General features: G+C 48.4%; 1 protein-coding gene across 3 annotated transcripts in view; it reads left to right on the forward strand.

Annotated features, from left to right (window-relative positions):
• The window catches only part of SHISA6 (shisa family member 6), a 377,087-nt gene extending 362,789 nt beyond the window's left edge, over nt 1–14,298 (forward strand). For 2 of the 3 annotated variants that reach the window (XM_075559174.1, XM_075559175.1), the window contains 2 exons: nt 11,031–11,183; nt 13,745–14,298. In XM_075559174.1, the coding sequence (XP_075415289.1) occupies nt 11,031–11,183; nt 13,745–14,298 (707 nt within the window). Of the gene's footprint in view, nt 1–6,291; nt 6,349–11,030; nt 11,184–13,744 lie in introns of all 3 variants that reach the window. The other variant, XM_075559173.1, reaches the window with a different exon arrangement.
• The last annotated feature ends 4,690 nt before the right edge of the window (nt 14,299–18,988 follow it).

The raw sequence follows: 18,988 nt of genomic DNA on the forward strand, positions 1-18,988 counted from the left end.
GGAGAAACCACATCTCTCTTCTAATAATTCCTGATTCCTGTGGAGCTGTTGAGTCAGTATTCACACCAATCAAATCCCACGGGGGGTTAAACATTTATGTAGAAGGGAGAAGGCCAAATCGTTCTATTATAAAAGCTGGGAAGACATGCCAATATGCAAAAAAGTATTTCGCAATCAAGGAAACACACAAAATACATAAAGATAAAAAGGGCTTTTATACCAAAGGGAACAGATTTTGGAGATTGCCAAAGAGGAGCAGACGATAAAGAAATGGCCTGGACTGTTGACGAGGGTTAACTTGGGTGAAAGGGAAGACAGCTCACAAGAGAGAGAAGAGAAATCAAGAAGTGGGTGAAGGGTAGATTACTGTGGGGAACAGGGGGTGTGGGGGGAAGTAGTCTAAACTATTGAATACAGAGTTGGTGATCTGACATATAAGCTCATGCCTAATTTACAATTTAAAAACTGTTATAAAAGGGAAAGATAGAGACAAGCATAAAATCACATGATACAGGGGGAGAGAGAGGGAGCAATCCCAATGATCCAAGTCTTAACCCCCACAGCCCGGGGGAGACAAACAACAGAAATGTGGATGAAAGGAGACAACAGATGGTATAAGATATGAAAATGATAATAATTTATAATTTAACAAGGGTGGGGGAGGGAGGGAGGGAAAAAGAGGAGCTGATACCAAGGGCTCAAGTAGAAAGAAAATGCTTTGAAAATGATGGCAGCATAAAAAAAATGATGGCAACATATGCACAAATGTGAATGCCCAATAAGATGATTTTAAAAACCCACATGATACAGAGGGGTGAGATATAACACAGGAGGCAGAGTTTATCGGGCCAGTGCAAATGAAGAGAAAACTGGGCTGGCAGTAAAAGTTTCAGAACAAAGGGTCTTAAAGGGAAGATAACAGCACTGAAGGGGACAGAAGGGTCACTAAATGTTGACCAAGGGCACAATCCACAAAGAAGACAGAAGCAGCGGGAGCCTTTCTGTGCTGAATAATGTAGCTACGAATTCTATAAAACCAATTAGGTAATCAACACAAAGAGAAATTGACAGGAAAATCAAAGGTAGTGGGAGACCTTAACACAGTACCCTTGCTCTTCGACAGATTAAGTTGGCAAAAACTGAATCAGAATAGAGGAGTTTAATAGTATTCTTCTGTGTGTCTGACTTAATAGATGCATGTCAATTTTATACACCACAGAAAGAAAATATGCCTTTTCTCCAACCACGCATGAAATAGTTACCAAAATGGATCATCTTCATGGATTAGCCCACCAAGAAAACCCCAATAGATTCCAAAAGCATAAACTGGATCGGGCTCATTCTCTGAGCACAGTGCAATAAAACAGTAAATGAATGGTGAGAATACAAGCCAACAAAGCCAGGCACTTAGAACTGTAACAAAACTCCAGTCAATAATGTGTGGGTCAAATAGAAAAGCAAGGCGACAGTTATTGGCGATTTAGAACATAAGGATAAGGCTGCTTCTATGAGAGAGCCAAAAACAGATCCACTATCGACAACCCACAGATAGATCCTCAACAGAAACGCTCACAAAGAAATGACAAGAGAGTTAACCCGAGGAACTAGAAAAGAATTTTAAAAAAACAAAAACCAGGAGGCAGGAGTTAGTAAACTCAAAGCATATGAACAATGAATTTAGAAATGAAATAAAGACTAGGATTACTATGCAGAAGAGCTACTTCTTTGGAAACATTGTGTGCCAATCTAGAACACATAATCACACAAAATTAAAAATAAAGCATGCCTTCTTTTTAAAAAATAGGGTGTGTGTGTGTGTGTGCAATGTTTTATGTTAATAAAGTTGAACATTCCCAATGGTTTTAAGGAAAATAGAATTTACAAATTAAATTTTTAAAATTCTAATGAATCAATATGTAAAGAAAATATTGTCAAACTATGAGATGGCATTATAGGATAATGGTTAACAGGTACCTGACTGGCTCTGCATGCCAGCTTCACCCGCTAGTGATGCATACTCAGAAGATTATTTAACCTCCCTCTTCGGTAAGGAGCTCTGATGGCAAAGCGGGTTACCCATGGGGTTGCTAACTCAACATGTTGGACAGCACAAGCCCACAGTCACTCCATAGGAGAGAGATGAGGTTTTCTGCTCCTGTAACGAAAGGAAGCCTCCGGAGGCTGTGCCACTCGGTCTTATAGACTTTTTATGAGTCATAGGGACTAGGGGGCACTGAGAAACCTTAGTTTCCTTGGCTCTAAATTGGTGATCACTATGCAGAAAGCGACACAGCACAAGGGAAGTTCCTAGTGCAAAACTGACTGCCCCAAAGCCAACATGGCATTGTTAAGTTTGCAGTCCTTCCAGCTTCCAAAGCACGGAGACTTTAAATGCAATATGCGTGGCTTCAGGGCATGCCAAAAGATGGAATGCTTCTCATTTGGCTTGACAGGACCATTATCTTAATACAAAATCCTGACAGCACTCACACACAAAAAGAGAACGATGAATGTTATTCATAAATATAGTCACATTTAAAAGTAGAATCCATTATCAAAATGAAATAACATAACACCATATCAAGTAGGATATTTCCAAGGCATGTATGAATGGTGCACAGTGAAGAAGTTTTTCATTCCATGGCCACATCGGTAGGTGCTTGGGAGTGTAGGTTGTTATTGTTAACTGTCCTTGAGTGGGTTTTGACTCATGCCAACACGCTATGTAAACCAAACAGAGCACCTCCCAGTCCTGCCCGATCCTCACAACCGCAGCTAATGTGCCACTCCATCCTCTTGTTTGGGTTTTTCCTGCCCTTCTCTGGGGACTGGTCCCCCTCACGGATAGCACGTCCAGAGCAAATGAGACAAGCTCCCACCACCCGTGCTTCCGTACTTCCCTTCACAGCGCATTTGTGTGCTCTTCTGGTTCACTGACATCAGCATTCAAAAGCATTGATTTCCATGCCTTATACATTATCTAGCTTTCTCATGTATCTGAGGCAATGAAATATAAGCATGGCTTGGGTCAGGCACACCTTAGACCTCTGGGTGACATCTTTGCTCTTTAACCGCTGACAGGCACGGTTTGCTCCGTGTAGCACCGTCATTTGTTTTCTCGTCTGCGGTTTCCATGAATGTCGATTGTGAGTGCAGGTTGCATGGGAGCCTTGACAATGTGAACATTTCTCCATCTCTTGTGAAATTGTCGCTAGGTCCAGGTGTGAAGACGTTTTTGCACATGAAAACCTTGAGCACAGTGGTGCGAGTTGCACGAGCCTAGTGGCTACAATACCCAGCACGGCATTATACACTTAAAAGCTATTATAGCGGCAAAAGGTTTGTTAAACAGACTGCGCTACAGTATGTTTTAATGCTGACATGAATATCTTCACACATTTACCATTTTGCCCACGTGTGTGGATCATATTGCCATGCCTTCACCCATGTTAAAAACTATCATTTGCTTCTCACATTGAAAAATAGCAAATAAAAAGGTTACTGGTTGCAGTATTTACTGTCTTGGTGTGTGTGCACACACTTGGTTATTCATTATGGAAGACTGTAAGGAAATGCAGCACAATGTCAGTGTGGTTATTTGGGGGCAGCTTTAATTTTCTCCCTTAAAGCTAATCAAATATTAGCAAAATATGCTAAGCATTATTCAGACAAATGGAGAATCATTGAACTTGTAATACAAATTGTCTGAATTCAAAATGCAAAATTATGTTTGTGACCATGTCTATTAAAATTTTGTAATAATTAGCTCAAATAAAGGAGTTAGCATTTTAGTCAATGTTTGGCAAATGGCAGGCCAATAATTCATATGCGTTCTACCCCACACCATTCCTCTTTCTAATGGAAGTCATTAAGAATTCACTTTTTAAATACTTAGCAGAGATCTTGGAACATAATTGATTAACAGACCATATTAACTAAATCTGACTCTCCCACATCCCTTTCCTGGTGACACGCAGACTGAGATGGAAGATTAAATGTGCTTCCTTATAACTCTCACTGTCCACCATTCAACCTGGAGTCTCCCATTTCTTGGGACTGTCTCAGTAAAACTGCCAGTTTGCTTGAAAAACAAGCACATAATGACGACTGCTTTTAATCTTGCCCGTGGAGGACAAACAAGAAAACGCTATCTTTTATCTCCCTTTTTGAATTCTCATTTCTGGAACTCCAGACTGGTGTAGAATGGGTTCAATCGCTGTTAAATAGTTTCTTCCCTGGATATAACTTAATGAGCCGTCTTGGTATACACCAGTATTTTCATGTGAGAAATTCTTCTACTGACCACACTCATATTCCCCATTGCATAGTGCACTTAGCTATTTAAAGGGTCCCGTGTTAATCAAAGGAATGCCATGGGGATTCCACAGGGCTGGGACCTTTGTCCTGAGTGGGAGTTCCCAGAATGAACTGTCTGGGAAATGATCATGGATAATAGAGCTAAGTGGTTATCATTATAAGGATTTGGGCAAATATTTGGGGCCTAGATTTAGGAGATGGACATAGGATCAGGTAGGAAAAGAAGCATCTAAGAGACATTTGATAGGATCAGCAGAACGCTGGGACTTAATGAATACGGAGAGTGACGGGGGTGTGGGGTGAGAAATGGTGAGGATAACTGAAGTTTCCCGCCCAAAGATAGGGATATTTGTTTACCTGGCAGAAGTGTGAATGGTGGGACAAAAGTGATGAGCTTACTTTCAGACTTAGCAGTTTGGGACAAGGGCAGGAATTTCAAGGGGATATCCTTGGGCAGCTGAAAATCCAGTCCTACAGATCAGATGGCGCTCAGGCTAAAGGTGTGTAGCCTTGGGAACTATCATTTCAGCCAGAAGTCAGAAGAAGTCTTAAAGTGGAGCTGAGCTCTCTTATGGGGCTCCCACATCTACAGAGTAAAAGAATAAAGGGGACCTAGGGAAGGAGCTGAAGGAGGCCTCAAAGATGAGGCTTCTGCTCTTTTCAAGAGCTGGGTCTCAGAAACCCACAAGGGCACTTCTATTCCGTTCCATAGTGACACTTTGAATTGGAAGCCACTGATGGCAGTGAGTTTAGGTTTTGTTTTTGAGTGGAAGAACTAGAGGAGGGATAGGCAGCAAGTGTAGCACTATGGGTAGGAGGAAAGATGGTTTCAGCGACAAGACTGTTGAGAAAACAGAGGCAGATAGGCAAGCTCAGCTAAGATGACAGAGCTGTGATCTATGGTAGAGATGAATGAATGAATGGGAAGCTTTCATCTTCCTCTTCCCCTTGCTTTGATTGAAATAAGATGCATGCAACAATGAAAAACAAGGATACAAGGCTGAATCAAAGCAATACTACACTCATGGTAAGCCCTACTTTCATCCCAATTTCGGAAGTCTTAAATTGTCATGCCTTGAATTCTAGGCTTTGGCAACTACAGCTATATCAATGCTGTGACTCTTTCAATCTAGGTGGACATTTGCATCATTAAAGGAGATGCTTTTTGAAATATTGGGATTTGTCACTTAGAGGCAAGACAGAGCCTAGAACCAACAACACCTGATCCAGGAAAGTGAGCATTTCACTCCAGCCTGCTGAATTCCAGGTGGCTCCAGATGCCTATGTATAAAGCCCTAGGGTCAAACCAAAGGTACAAAAAAATAGGAGCGCCTTAAGTTAGGGCACCTGATTCTTAGTTAACCACAGCCCAACAACAAGGGGGAAAAAAAGACAAAATTGGAAAATCCACTCTCCATTCCTGGTTGGCCACACTAGGCCACCCCATGGCCACATATTCCTCAAATGCCCATTCATCTTCCTCATCTCCTGCTACCTGAATCGTTTCCACAGAACCTCTATTGCCAGCTGGCCATCCCATTCCAGAGTTGTGGTTGGGTCACCATGACAATAGAGGAAGCCTTGTGGCAGGAAGAGAGACACAGACAAATGCACCTTCCCCTGCTGTTCACCATTTCCCCCCTGCCCTTCACTTAGGAGCCCTAGTGGCATAGCGGACTTTGGAGTTAGCCTGCTAACCACAAGGACGGAAGTTCAAACCCACCAATGCCTCCTTGGTAGAAATATGAAGTTCTATGCTTTTGAAAAGAGTCACAGTCTCAGAAACCCTAGGGAGCAATGCTGCTCTGTCCTTGAGGGTCCTTCTGAGGTGGAATTGACTTGATGGCAGTGGGTTGGGGCTTGGTATTCCTCTGACTCTGAGAATCACATTAACAGAGAAATGCTGCCCTGTTGGAGAGACAATGGAGTGAGTGCCTGGACCCTGCTTTAAAAATATCTTTCTGTGACTTTCAGGTGATCATCAGTATAACCATCCGATTTTATGCAGTGCTACCCAGACCCCTACACATGGTGAGAGATGATCTGGAGTCTTCTATACTCCATCCTCATTCCAAGTGGCTCCATACTAACCACTGATGTCTATCAAGGAATGAAATGCATGGTCATGGATTCATGGTCGCCAAGGGGGTTTGCAATGACCCATGAGCCTCAGGTCCCTGGGCCACAATGCTCCACTTTCACCTTTCAACCATTGTCCCCTTGGTGTTTGTCTCTGATATCAGAGTGATCTTCTCCCCTGCAGGGATGTGGCCAGACCCTTCCTTAAGCTACTTCCACTAGTTATCAAGAGCAAGTCTTGCTGTAAGAAGTTCCATGTGTCCATGGCAAGGAGTATAGCCCTCTCTTTTGTCCCCAGGTACACCTGGTGTCATTTACTAGTGACACGAGGATAGAGAAACTGTGTCTATCCACCTCAAGCTAATGAAGAGTTGATAAAACTCAAAACCCAACTGAGAAGTTCAGATGTCAGCCTCTTGGCAAGGGGTGCCCACAGAGCAGTGGAGGGCTAGCCTAGGACCAAGGGTCAGAAACCCACAGTACATCCATAGGTTATGACACCCTCCCACAAGAGCACAACTAACATATAGAACTGCTGAGAAAGACTATTTGAAGCACCTGTTACCAACTTGGTAGAGCATGATACAATCATGTCAATGATGAAATATCAGCCATTCTTCTCTTTACTGCGAATGCATGAAACCATAATTAAGTTTGGAGTGAGAGAGAGGGGAAACAGAGACCAAAAGTTAGTCTCTCCCTTACCTCGTCGGGAGACCTACACATTCATGGCAGCCGTGCTCTGCCCTTGTCTCAACGTAGAAGTTACGAGAGATCAAAATTAGGAGGGAGTGGTAGATTTTGATATGCCCCTCCATTGCTATGCTACTGGTGGAAATCTTTGTTGAAAGCAAGAGATGAATACGGCTTTCCAGTCTGTAAGGCCTACGGAAACTAGAGGCAGGAGAAAATGGAGAGCTTGGTGGGAAAAAAGGATGTCAGCAGTGATGTTGACAGTGGAAGTAGAAAGGATGGTTCAGGATGCCACATGGTGAAACAAGTTTGGGGGCACTACGTTACTAAATGAGTTTGACTATTGAGAATTAATTATAAGAATTACGATGAAAAGTATTGGCTCTCCAGTGCCAGTTCATCCATGACAGTTTACTCCACACCTGCATGGTTCAGTGGATCTCTGCAATCAGTAGAGGGCTGCAGACAAGTTCTCACAGTAATACCACTTGTCTTAAGTCTTGTTCGGACACCTTCAAAAAAGGGTCTGATCAAAGCAGAGGCTTCTGAAGGGATGTGCCGGGCCAGTTTCAATCCAGACAAACAGGGTAGCTCAGGTGGTTATGAAATTCCAGCACGGCAATCTTCACAATTTTTTCTCAAAGACACCGGACAACCACGAGGGCTTCTTCTGAGAACATTTTAAGAAGATGGAAAATTATGCCAGTGAGGAAAAAGATCGTGAAGATTGGTGCCATCCCAATGCACCTGCTCATTCCTCCAGGGTGGCCACTCCTGTCCTGAGAATTTCACTTGAAAGCCTGACCTCATCCACGCTTCGCTCCTTCAGACTTTTGTTTCCCAAACTCAAGGAACATGCTATGTGTTGTGTGGGGATGCCAGAATAGCTGTGTTGATAAGGCGCACATTGAAGAGTGTAGACTTCTTCTGGGGAAGATGAAAGAGATGGAAATGCAGCCTCCACAAGTGTCTAGACCTAGATGAAGAATAGGTTGGAAAATAATAGCTTCTCATTTTGATAGAATTGTTCGGTGATATTTTGTATAATGTTGTAGCAATTATGCTTTTTGACTTACCCTCGTATGAAGAAAATGTTTGAGCCCAACAATTTACACAGATGGGAATTTTATTATTGGCGGCTCTGCAAACGTTTGACAAGCTCAGCTACGAACCAAAACACTTGAACCAGTTTGAGCCCACCCAAAGAAGACTCAGAACAAAGGATTGGTGAGCTGCGTCAGGGGATTCAATCTCATGGAGCACAGTTCTACTCTGACATGCGTAGGCTCATCAGGAGTCAGGATTGATTCAGTTTAAAAAAAAAGTATTATTATGAGCGAACCTAAGACATCAGGAAAGCAGCCAGTGTGTGCAGAGGGATGGGGCTGCCTGTGGTGAGTTTACATTCGGACATCTAGAGTGTGATGTAACCTCTGGCAGTACACGAAAAGCCACTCAATAGGAAGTTAGAAATGCAGAAATTAAGCCTGGAGGAAGGCTAGGGCTGTACGTTACATGTCGGAGGCAATAAACTAAGTTGGAGTGTGTGGGCTATGTGTGAGAGATATTGAAAACAGAACACACACACACCAAAAAAGGCAGGAAGCAGAGCCTGGGGACCTGGGGGGTGTGCACGGTGATGGAGCGGCAGACAGAAGCCGAGCAGGGAGCAGAAACGGCAAGCCACAAGAGCTCCACTTGCCTAGTAAAATTCTGAGAGAGTAATAACGAAGCTGCTTTTCCCCACAAGGAGCCAACACAAGCACAGCTTCCTGAATAGAAAAAGGCGAATCCATTCTTCCTTCTGTTCCTCTTCCCACCTGCTCGTTTCCAACTTGGTCATCCAGTTACACCAGATGCGACTCCACAGTCTAGTGGGAACAGATGGATTCTGTGCATTCCTCCCTGACGGTGGACTTTCCCCAGACACTGGCAGACTAGCTAGTCAGAGAAGAGCAGGGAGCTGTGCCCAGTGAACTAACCAAACAAAGTCCATGGGATCCTCATTTGCAGCCAGCACACCCTGCAGGCATCTATCTGGAAACCTGAAAAGTGAAGCTCTGGTGCCAAGGAGAGCACCATCCTTGAAGATCAACAAGACCAACCCAAGTCAACTGACTGGAGGTCACTGCAGACAGTATCCGCTGCTTAGGCAGTAATCAGATGATACTTTCTCCATGCGCAATACGAGCTCCTCGAGGGGAGGTTATTATGGGCTGGGAAAACCCTGCGACACTGTCATAGTGGTGAGCCTAGCATGATAGAGGAGGAGTGAGAAGCAGAGTATAAACAAGCCGTAGAGGCAGGAGGCAAGGGAGCCCTGGCTTTTGCTCAGCTGAGAGTGTGAGGATGTCCGATGGGAGGGAAGAGCGTTGAGAAGTGTACTCAGAAGTGGATGAGCTGAGCCTTGGTGGGTGTGTGATGCTAACAGACATAGGGAAGTTAGTACTACCTAAGCATGGCACAGAGTAAAGAAACAAGAACAAAGAGATTAGTGAAGAATACTCAGCTTGGTGAGCAGCCTCCCAGCTGTCTGCCCACTCCACTGCCAGGCATCTGTCCGATCCATGCCTGGGAGGCTCCTTTCTGTACAGCATGTTCTGATCCCATGGGGATGTAGCCTCCCCCCACCCCCTCACATATGTGAACCCGCTCATTGGCTGAGCTCCCTTGGCTCCATCTCCAGTGCCGTGGGTGGCAGCACAGACAGGAAGGGATCGAGCTGCAGGGAAGTCCCTTTGCTGAGGGCAGTCTTGGTTCATCATGCTCATGTCTACCAGGGGTCAGCACCTCCTTTGCCAAGGGGTATGGGAGCCACAGAACTCTGGCATACCCTTCACTAGAGCCTGTCCCATTGTGGTGCTACTTTGGCCTTTAGGTGTCCCAAACTAAGGATGAAGGAATGCTAAAGCAAGATGAAGGCCTCCCAACTATATCCTGGCTAGGAAAGGTCCCACTCTTTCCCTAGGCTACCAGCTCTCGTCTCCCACGTGTTACTGTGCTTCCTGCAGTCATCCAACACCAAAGCATGCTAGCTGGAGCTCATTCTTCCCGCCTGCCTCCCCATCTTCACTGGCACTCCCTTTCCGGACTTGCGTCACCTCTACCCTGCCTCCTGTTATCTGTAATCTAGCCCCACCAACCCAAACCCCGCCCTGGTTATCCAGAGTTCTTCCCTTCACTCATTCCTCCATCACATTGCTGTTCCTGGGCTTGGTGTCACACCACATGCCTTGCTGTTGTGAGTGTGTACACTCAGGCTTTCTCAGTGGGGGGCGGGGGTTGGCAGAGGGAGGGGATGATGTGACAAGCATTTGCCCACAGTATTTCCTCCAGCAGTTCAGAGATGGTTACAGTGACTTTGGAGAAAGGAATTCAAACAGGTTTGAGGGTCACGGTGATTTATGAAGTGTAGTGCTGGGCGAGGCCCAGGATTGGGGAGATTCTACATGAGAGGCTCAATGACATTAGCTGGCATCTCAGTAGAGCTATGCTCTATATAATCACCTATCTTTGCATGGAGACAAGACTAGTCACTCCATCTCCTTCAAACTCAGGTGGTTCTGGTCCTGAGTGAGGTTGAAGCAGCAGCCTTTACATAGAAATAGATGCTTTTCAGACTCCGTCAACTTTAATGGGCTTACATTTCCAACCAGCAGCCCAGTGAGGACCAGGAGAAGGGGTCACTCCTTTGTCTGAGTCACATGGCTGTGTGGCCGACAGCAGCTGAAACAGCACTCACCCCCAAGCGTGTCGGAAGCTGGAAATGGAGTCAGGAGCACCACCTGTGTCCTCACCTGCCCAGGAGCTGGGGAAGCAGGTGGGGAGTCCAGTCAGGGGAAGGAAGAAAAGGAAGAGCAGGGGCGGGCCACCTTCCCTCTGTCAGAACTGTGTGGGCATACATCCTCGCTGACACACTGCCCCTCTCTCTTCCCTTGCAGAGAAGCCACGGATCAACAACATCCTGACATCAGCCACAGAGCCCTATGACCTCTCCTTCTCCCGCTCCTTTCAGAACTTGGCTCACCTGCCCCCCTCCTATGAGTCTGCCATGAAGACCAACCCCAGCAAGTACTCTTCTCTCAAGAGACTAAGTGAGTGGTGTCTCCCTGGGGCCCAGGTCTCCTCTCGTGCCCTCCCCAGGAGTGGGCTGGTCTGGAACACCAAGAGTAAAGAAAGAAGGCAGGGGTGGCCAGGGTTGGGGGCAGTGGATGATGGGGGAAGATTGGGGGGCAGTAGATGATGGAGGAGAATAGCCAGGCCCGTTATTTTTGTTCTTAACACCTGAGGCCATTCTTCCTACTCCTGGAGTTCCCACATCCACATCCACATCCTCATCTGCATCAGCCTTCAGCTCACAGTGCCTAGTGGATGCAGAGTGATTTCAATGCAAGAGCCACTTTCCTCCCCCTGTCAGGCTGTGGGCCTTCCTTGCTCGTTATCTTATCTTGGAACAGAGGCCAACAATGGCCAAAGAACTTTGTCCGAATCTCCTCTCTGGGCTGCATAGTCACTGAACAATGAGGAGCCCAATCGCCAGCTCGTTCCCTAACCCAGTCAACACCATCTTGTAAGCCTGAGACTCCCCACTTCCCAGGCACACACCCCATTTTCATCAATGAACTCTCACACACCCAGTGATCCCAGCTCTTCCACTGGAAGGCTCAGGACACTAAAGAATTTAATGAACTAAAAAATCAAGACAGTGCTTTGAGGAAAAGCCCTTCCCTCTTGGTTCCCAGAACCATTTGCCCATGAATCTCACTCAGTGACTCCAGCTATAGGCAGAGACCTGGAAGCTGCAGGACAATCCCATCCTGGTGGGAGGTCAGCCCCTGAGTCCACATCAACCACCGCCATGGCAGAACACTGAGTTTCTACAGCTAGAGCCGGCATCCTGGAATTCTCAAGGAATCCCTTACAGGCCCCAGGATAATGGAGCATGGCTCACAGGGACCTCAGTGGCCGCCTAGTAAACGGGAGGAACAGCCAGCATTTCCACACTCTGCAGAGATCTAGGAAGCCACCTGCATCTTGGAGCAATGCAGACCTGGGTGCACAGTGAACCAGTGGATAGTATGATCGGGGAAAGGCCCACCTGCTGGTGAGGAAAATACTCCTGTTAGACTGCCCTTGTCTGTTCACATTGTGAGCTCAGTAAGTGGCAGTGGTGGGACTTCATGGCTCTGTATTGGCTTCCAGTGCCTTGAAGGCGTTACCGCATTCTTAAGTGACCAGCTTAGCATGCCACAAAGGGCCTCCTTGCAGCAGCACCTCGTATTCTACGAGGAGTCTGGTTCTGGGACCCTGATTCTTTGAAGACACTAGTCCTTACTGGGACACTGCTGGCTTTTACTTGGGTGTTTCCTCAAGAGATAGGGCAGTTACTCTGTTTCAGGACAGAGTATGGTAGAAGCAACACTGGGGTAGGAGCCCAGAGGCTCTGGGCAAGCTTTCCACTTGTCCACCTTAAACTTCTTCTCAGCCCAGTGTGGCGCCAGAAACAGGAGCATATAGCCCTCACCTTCCTGGGTCTCGCGGGCCTCATCCATGTAATTACAAAGGGTGGGTTAGCAATGAGTGGCATTGGGCTGCTACCCAAAGGGTCAGCAATTTGAACCTACCAGCTGTTCTAAGGGAGAAAGCTAAGGCTGTCCCCTGAGCTCATGAAGATTCATAGCCTCAGGAACCCTGGGGAGCAGTCTACTTGGTCCTGTGGGGGTGCTATGAGTCAGGAACCGACTGCACAGCAGAGGGTGGGTGTTGGTAGCATGCCTTAGTGGCGTACTAGAGTACACACTAGATTGTTGCCGCAAGGTCTGCAGTTGGAGCCCACCAGCAACTCCTTCAGAAAAATATGAGGCTGTCAGCTCCTGTGAAAGTTTGGAGCCTCAGACACACCCTTGAACGGGGTGAGTCGGAATCGACTCAATGGCACAGGGTGGACCAGGTTTGATCCATGGCATCCCATGAACAGCTACCATTCTTCGGTCAGTGGAGGCCTGGGTATGGCATGGTGCCCAACACGTTTCAGTGGAGCTTCCAGACTACGATGGAGTGCCAAAGGAAGAGTCTAACTCCCTGCCATCAAGCCAGTTTCAACTCACAGAGGCCCTATAGGACAGAGTACAGCTGCCCCTGTGTGTTCCTGACACGGGAGCATTAAGGGGGTTGAAAGCCTCGTTTTTCTCCTGAGTTGTTGCTGGTGACTTCACACTGTTGACATCGTGACTCACAGTCCAGCCCATACTCCATCGCACCACCAAGGCTCCCAGCAGATGGGCTGAAACCAAGCCAAACTCACCGCCCTTAAGTCCATGCAGACCCATCAGGACCCTGAAGGGCAGAGTACAACCGCCCCTGTGGGTTTCTGAGACTATAACTCAGTGCAGCTGGGTGGTTTTGAACTGCTGACCTTGTGGGTAGCAGCCCAAAGCATAACCAAGATGGCTTGGGGCTGGGGCTGGAGGTGGGGGTAGGGAAGGCCTCTCAAACTACTTCTGAAAATTAACAATAAAACTCGATGGACCACAATCGTCTGACCCCTTGTGCATGGGTCCCTATGAGTCAGGGGCAACTCCAGGGCGGCAACCACAAGCCGCCCTGCTGGGGTGTCATGCAGCTGCCTCTTCTCTTGCTCTCTCCCTTCCTGCAGCAGACAAGGAGGCTGACGAGTATTACATGCGGAGGCGGCACCTGCCTGACCTGGCCGCCCGTGGCACCCTCCCTCTCAATGTCATCCAGATGTCCCAGCAGCAGAAGCCGCTGCCAAGGGAGCGGCCCCGCCGGCCCATCCGGGCCATGTCACAGGACAGGGTCCTGTCTCCAGAGCGGGGCTTCCCAGATGAGTTCGGCCTGCCCTATGACCGCATCCTGTCTGATGAGCAGCTGCTCTCCACCGAACGCCTGCACTCCCAGGACCCACTGCTGTCCCCGGAGCGGACGGCCTTCCCTGAGCAGGCCCTGTCTCGGGCCATCTCACACACAGATGTCTTTGTGTCCACACCCGTGCTGGACCGCTACCGCATGACCAAGATGCACTCCCATCCCAGTGCCTCCAATAACTCCTATGCCACCCTGGGCCAGAGCCAGACGGCGGCCAAGCGCCAGGCCTTCGCCTCTCGCAGACATAACACCGTGGAACAGTTGCACTATATCCCGGGCCACCACACCTGCTACACAGCCAGCAAGACCGAAGTGACCGTGTGATGGGGTCAGGGCAGGGCCACTGGGCAAGCAGGGCAGGGGCTGGAGCAGAGTGGCTAGCCTCGTTTTCCCTCCTTCCCTCATTCCCACCATCGGAGTGGGCATGGGTTGCTTTTGCCCAGAAAGCCATGTCCTGGGGGACGCAGCCCAGAAGGTCCAGCCTCACACCTAGACTCTAGAGCACCACCCCTTCCTCTAGAAGAGTCGGCGGGTGGGGAGGCTGAGGAAAGGGGCAAGGCCCCTGCCTTGTCCCCAGCCCCCTTCCAAGCCCCCTCTCCCCTCCTGGGGACTATAAGCCAGGAGGTCCCCTTCAGAGACTGGCCGAGAGCCAGTGGGCGCAGTCAGTGGGCTGACCTTTCACCTAGGACTGCATCACAAGAATCTTCCAGTGCCTCTAAACTGCCTGCTCGCTCTTGCAGCGCCAGGGAGCTGCTGTGTCCATAAGCACAATAATGATTCTTTCTGCCTGCTGGAGCTCGGGTCCCCACGTGTACCCCTTCCTGCACTGGCCCCCAGTGGGCCCTGCCCTGGCCTGGGCCTCCTCCCTCAAGGCCCAGGGATAAGGAATGGGGTATCTTATCCTCCAGCTGTTGTTGGGGAACTTTCCCTGGTTCCAACTAGCTGGCTGCCCCACCCATATTGCCTCCTACCCTCTCTTGGGGGAGCCAGAGGGCATTGCTCCTCCCCCAGCCCTAGCTAAGTCACCCCTAAATTTGCGGGGATACAGGCTCTAGTCCTCCCAGAGGAAAGTATTGATGGGCTTATGGGGACCTCAGGGTGCCCTTACCAGCCACCTGATTATGTAGATACTTTTTCCAGGCCTCTGGGACCGAACTGTGACCTGCCACCCAGGCTGCCTTCGCCTCCCCTGTTCTGCTCTGCTCCCCAGAGACTCCTGCTGTGGCCAGAGAGCCCAGGCTGGGGAGGGCACTGTGACGCCCTGGGCCTTAGGGGCTCTCCATTCCCATCCCCCAGGGCTCTGCCAGTCCCCCACTACTCACATCAGGCAGGAGTAGGACAAGGCTCAGCTCTCAAAGAGAAGGGCCAGGACACTGCCCTGCCCTCCTCTCTGCCAGTCACTGCCCACCTATTGGGCCCCTTCTCGCTTTAGAACTTGCTCACACTCCCCTGATTCCACCTGCTCATCTCCTGTCCTCCTGAAAGTCCATTACCCTCCCTGGAGCACGGTGATATAAAGGGTCCACCAAGACACTGATTGGTCCCGGGACTTCCTGAGCACCTCAAAGGTGTGCCTTCCCTCACCAGCAGGGAGTGCCGGGGCTTCCAGTGAATCCACGGCCTAGGCTCTATGTGTAAGGCAGTGGGAAGGGCCAAGGGGGAAGGAGTAGGAAGGGAGGAAAGGGGATTTCACCTGCCTGCCTCACAGCTGCAGCTTGGGAGGAAGCCTGGGCTGGGGCTGGAACCAGGTTGCAAAAGCTATTCAGACCTATAAAAAGAAATTACACACACACACACACACACAAGGAAATTATGAGAGAGAGAGAGAACAAGAACATATCAGATATCAGAGGCAGCCCTGGAAATTTTAACCACACCAAGATTCCAAAGCTCTTGTCTCTTTCCCACCAAAGCTCGCCTCTCCTGGCACACTAAGACACCCTAGGAGACATCCAGAGGCCGGGAAATCCTGGGGGCTAGGGACATAGCGCTCAGCTTCCCACCAGGGAGAGGTTTTTGCCCCTGTGACTGTGAGGGCAGAGACCGTGTTCTGCTACACCACCCCTCCTCCCCCTCCAGCACCACAAATACATAAACCTTCCTCAGGGCAGGTCCCCACAGGCTGGTTTATGGGGGTTGTTCCTGAGACAAGGCTAAGAGGTCTGGGCTAGTGAAAGTCTATCTGAAAACAAACAGCTCGGTGGGCTTCTCATGGCGTGGTCCCTCCCTAGCCCAGTGCATCCTGGTCCAGCCAGTCCTCTGAAACACTGTCAGTTAGTGGGGAGGGGAAAGAAAAGAAGTGGGTAGGAACCCTCTCTCCCAGCTGTCTACACACAAACACACATAGCCAATGAGCTCTTGACATCCAGTGTGGGAAGCATCTTATCAGAACAACGTTCGCCAGCCTCAGATGCCTTCCCCAGGCCTGTCTCTGACAAGGTGTCCTTCTGTCTCAAGAGTTGTTGGTAAATTAATCCTAAAACAGTTCTCATCCTAATTTTGGCACTGTTTGTTTTAAAATGTCCGGGGTCAGTCACAGTGGAAGATTCTCCTGCTTCTTTCAAATGGCATAAAACAGCCCCTAGGTTATGAATGAGATTAGTTCCAAACTGTGTTTTGAAGAATGTGTTAGTCAAAAGTTTCTTTTTTTATTTTTTTAAATTTATTTATTTATTTTTTTTACAAAAGTTTCTTATTTAGGCTTAGTCTAGTAGTGCTTCCCAAAGTGGGCAATATTGCATCCTGCAGAGTGCTAGAGAGCTCTAGATTTCGGGAGCAGGAGGGGTGGTTCCTGAAGGTTGCAGAAACAGATGCCAATACTTTATCTTGGATTATGAGTAAAGTATCAAGGTTTCTCTTTTGGCTGAAAGCGGGGAGTAGGCCAATTAAGTTTGGGAACCTGTGCTTTTAGTGCAAGAAAAGGAGTCCTCCTAGGAAAATCATTGGGCTGCTAATCGCAAGGTCTGTGGTTCAAACCCACCAGCCACTTCAAGAAAGAAAAATGTGGCTCTCTGCTCCCTGGAAGATGTCCACAGCCGCTGTGAGTTGGAATGGACTCAGTGGCAGTGGGCAGGCTGGGTTTCTATGAATGAGAAGATGCAAAGCCTTGGCAATGGTTTAAAAGCTGTGCACACAGTGAGTGAAGGGATTATGATGGTGTGTGTGTGTGTGTTTTGCTTCGATTGCTTCAAAGCGAGGGCACATGTACATCACATCAAAACATATCCGCATGGTGCCCCTATCCAAGATGGTGGCCATGTTCATGGTTTTGAATGTGTGTGGATTTCCATCGGTCAATAATCCAATCTCCTCCAGCAGGCCCCTGAAAGGGCTTATATCTCTTCAGAATCTCCCATTCCAGACCCTGGACCTGTAGTTTTCCCTTCCAGTTACTGTGACCGGTCTATTTCTGTTTTGCTGCCTCAGCTATGACGGAACCAGTTGGAAGCCCTGCATTAACGAGCATGTGGCACTTGTCTGTAAGTCAGGCATGTGTAACCCAGGGACTGCCTGTATTCTGTTTCACCTTTGGGTCTAGAAGACAGGGCACAAAAGAGGACAAGGGAAGAAGAAAAGAAAATGGAAGGAGAGAAGAATAAGAATTCTAGAAACTCACTCAAATTCGCTCCGTCTTTTTGAACGCTAGACTACTGGGAATTACAGAAAGGTCACATTGATCCGGCTGGTCTGTCCATGTCGACAGTACATGCAGACCCACCTTCACAAGGAAAGTTCACACAGGCAAGAAGAGCGTGTTCTGGGCTTGGAACCCATGTGTTGTGACTTCCAGCCCAACCTGACGGGTAGCCCCTGCCCCTCCTCCAGCAAGGGAAGGTGGAAGCCTACACTGTACTAATGTTTCTCTGGTCTCCGTGTGTCCCCGCTGCTCTGATGGGATTGCATTTGGATTCACATGGGTTTCTCCTCCCATCTTTTACTGGCCCTGGTGAACTCAGTCTCTGATACCTTTCCTGTCAGTCTTCCTCTAGTTAATGCATAGCTACATGGGCTGATGGGCCCCAGCAGCTTTGCCAAGGATTATCTAGGCCCCTCACTAGGCCCCATGGTGTCTTAGGTGATGGTTCTGCCCCTTAGAACATTCCAGTTCTCCCGTTTCCACAATCACACTCCCATTCTCTTCTTAAGTCAGTTCAGCCTTTCCTCCTTGCATCTCGCTCACTTTGGCCTCTTCTTCAGTTCATTGTGTCTCCAACACAACCCTTCTGCTTCCATTTACTTTGCTCCGCCCGACCTACTTCTCCCTGGTGCTGTTTTCCCAATCAGTGCTCAAGAAGAAAACCACAGAAGAAACAGATGTTCCTCGTGTCTTTGACAGGGATCGCTGATTTATCTTTCACTTCCTGTCCCCGTCAGTGACAGTCTGGGCCACCAAGCCAAGTACTCTCCCTCCAATCTTTGGGAGGGAGGGGAGAAGAACTTCCCTTTCAGAAGGGTCACTGCCAAAAGTCTCTGCAGCTGGCAAGTCCCCTGGAGCGCTTGATCCAGCTCGCCACTAAGACCATAAGCTTCTGCTCTGGCCAAAGACTCGTACTTCGGTTGTGGGCTCTTAGCCACTGTCCCACTTGACTTAGACCATTCCCTCCTTGTGCTTGCCACAGACCCTCATGCGTCCCCAAAGATATGGGGGATCTCACAACACCCCAAGCATCGTGGAAGCGTCCAATAATCCTGCCACCAAACAGTTCATTTTCTTCAGTGTCACCTTGTCACCTTGTCTGCTGCCAGCTCCTCACCCTCAGATTCCCTCAGCCACAAGCAGCTGCGGGCTGGGCCCCAGCTAATAGGAAAGGGTTGTTGGTCCTCTGGACCAAAGAAAGTGCCTGCCCATGGGAGGGTTGATATGTTGCTTCCCACATGCATTATTTTCCTGTCACCCGGTCTGAGCCTGGGAAACTCTGGAGTATCTTCAAGGAAGTGCGTTGAGTTTTAATGTAATATTTTTCCGGGTCCAAATGTTATTTTTTGTAAATGCAGCATTTTAATGACAGGTTCA

This window comes from Tenrec ecaudatus, chromosome 10 (genome assembly GCF_050624435.1).
Source record: "Tenrec ecaudatus isolate mTenEca1 chromosome 10, mTenEca1.hap1, whole genome shotgun sequence".
Taxonomy (NCBI): domain Eukaryota; kingdom Metazoa; phylum Chordata; class Mammalia; order Afrosoricida; family Tenrecidae; genus Tenrec; species Tenrec ecaudatus.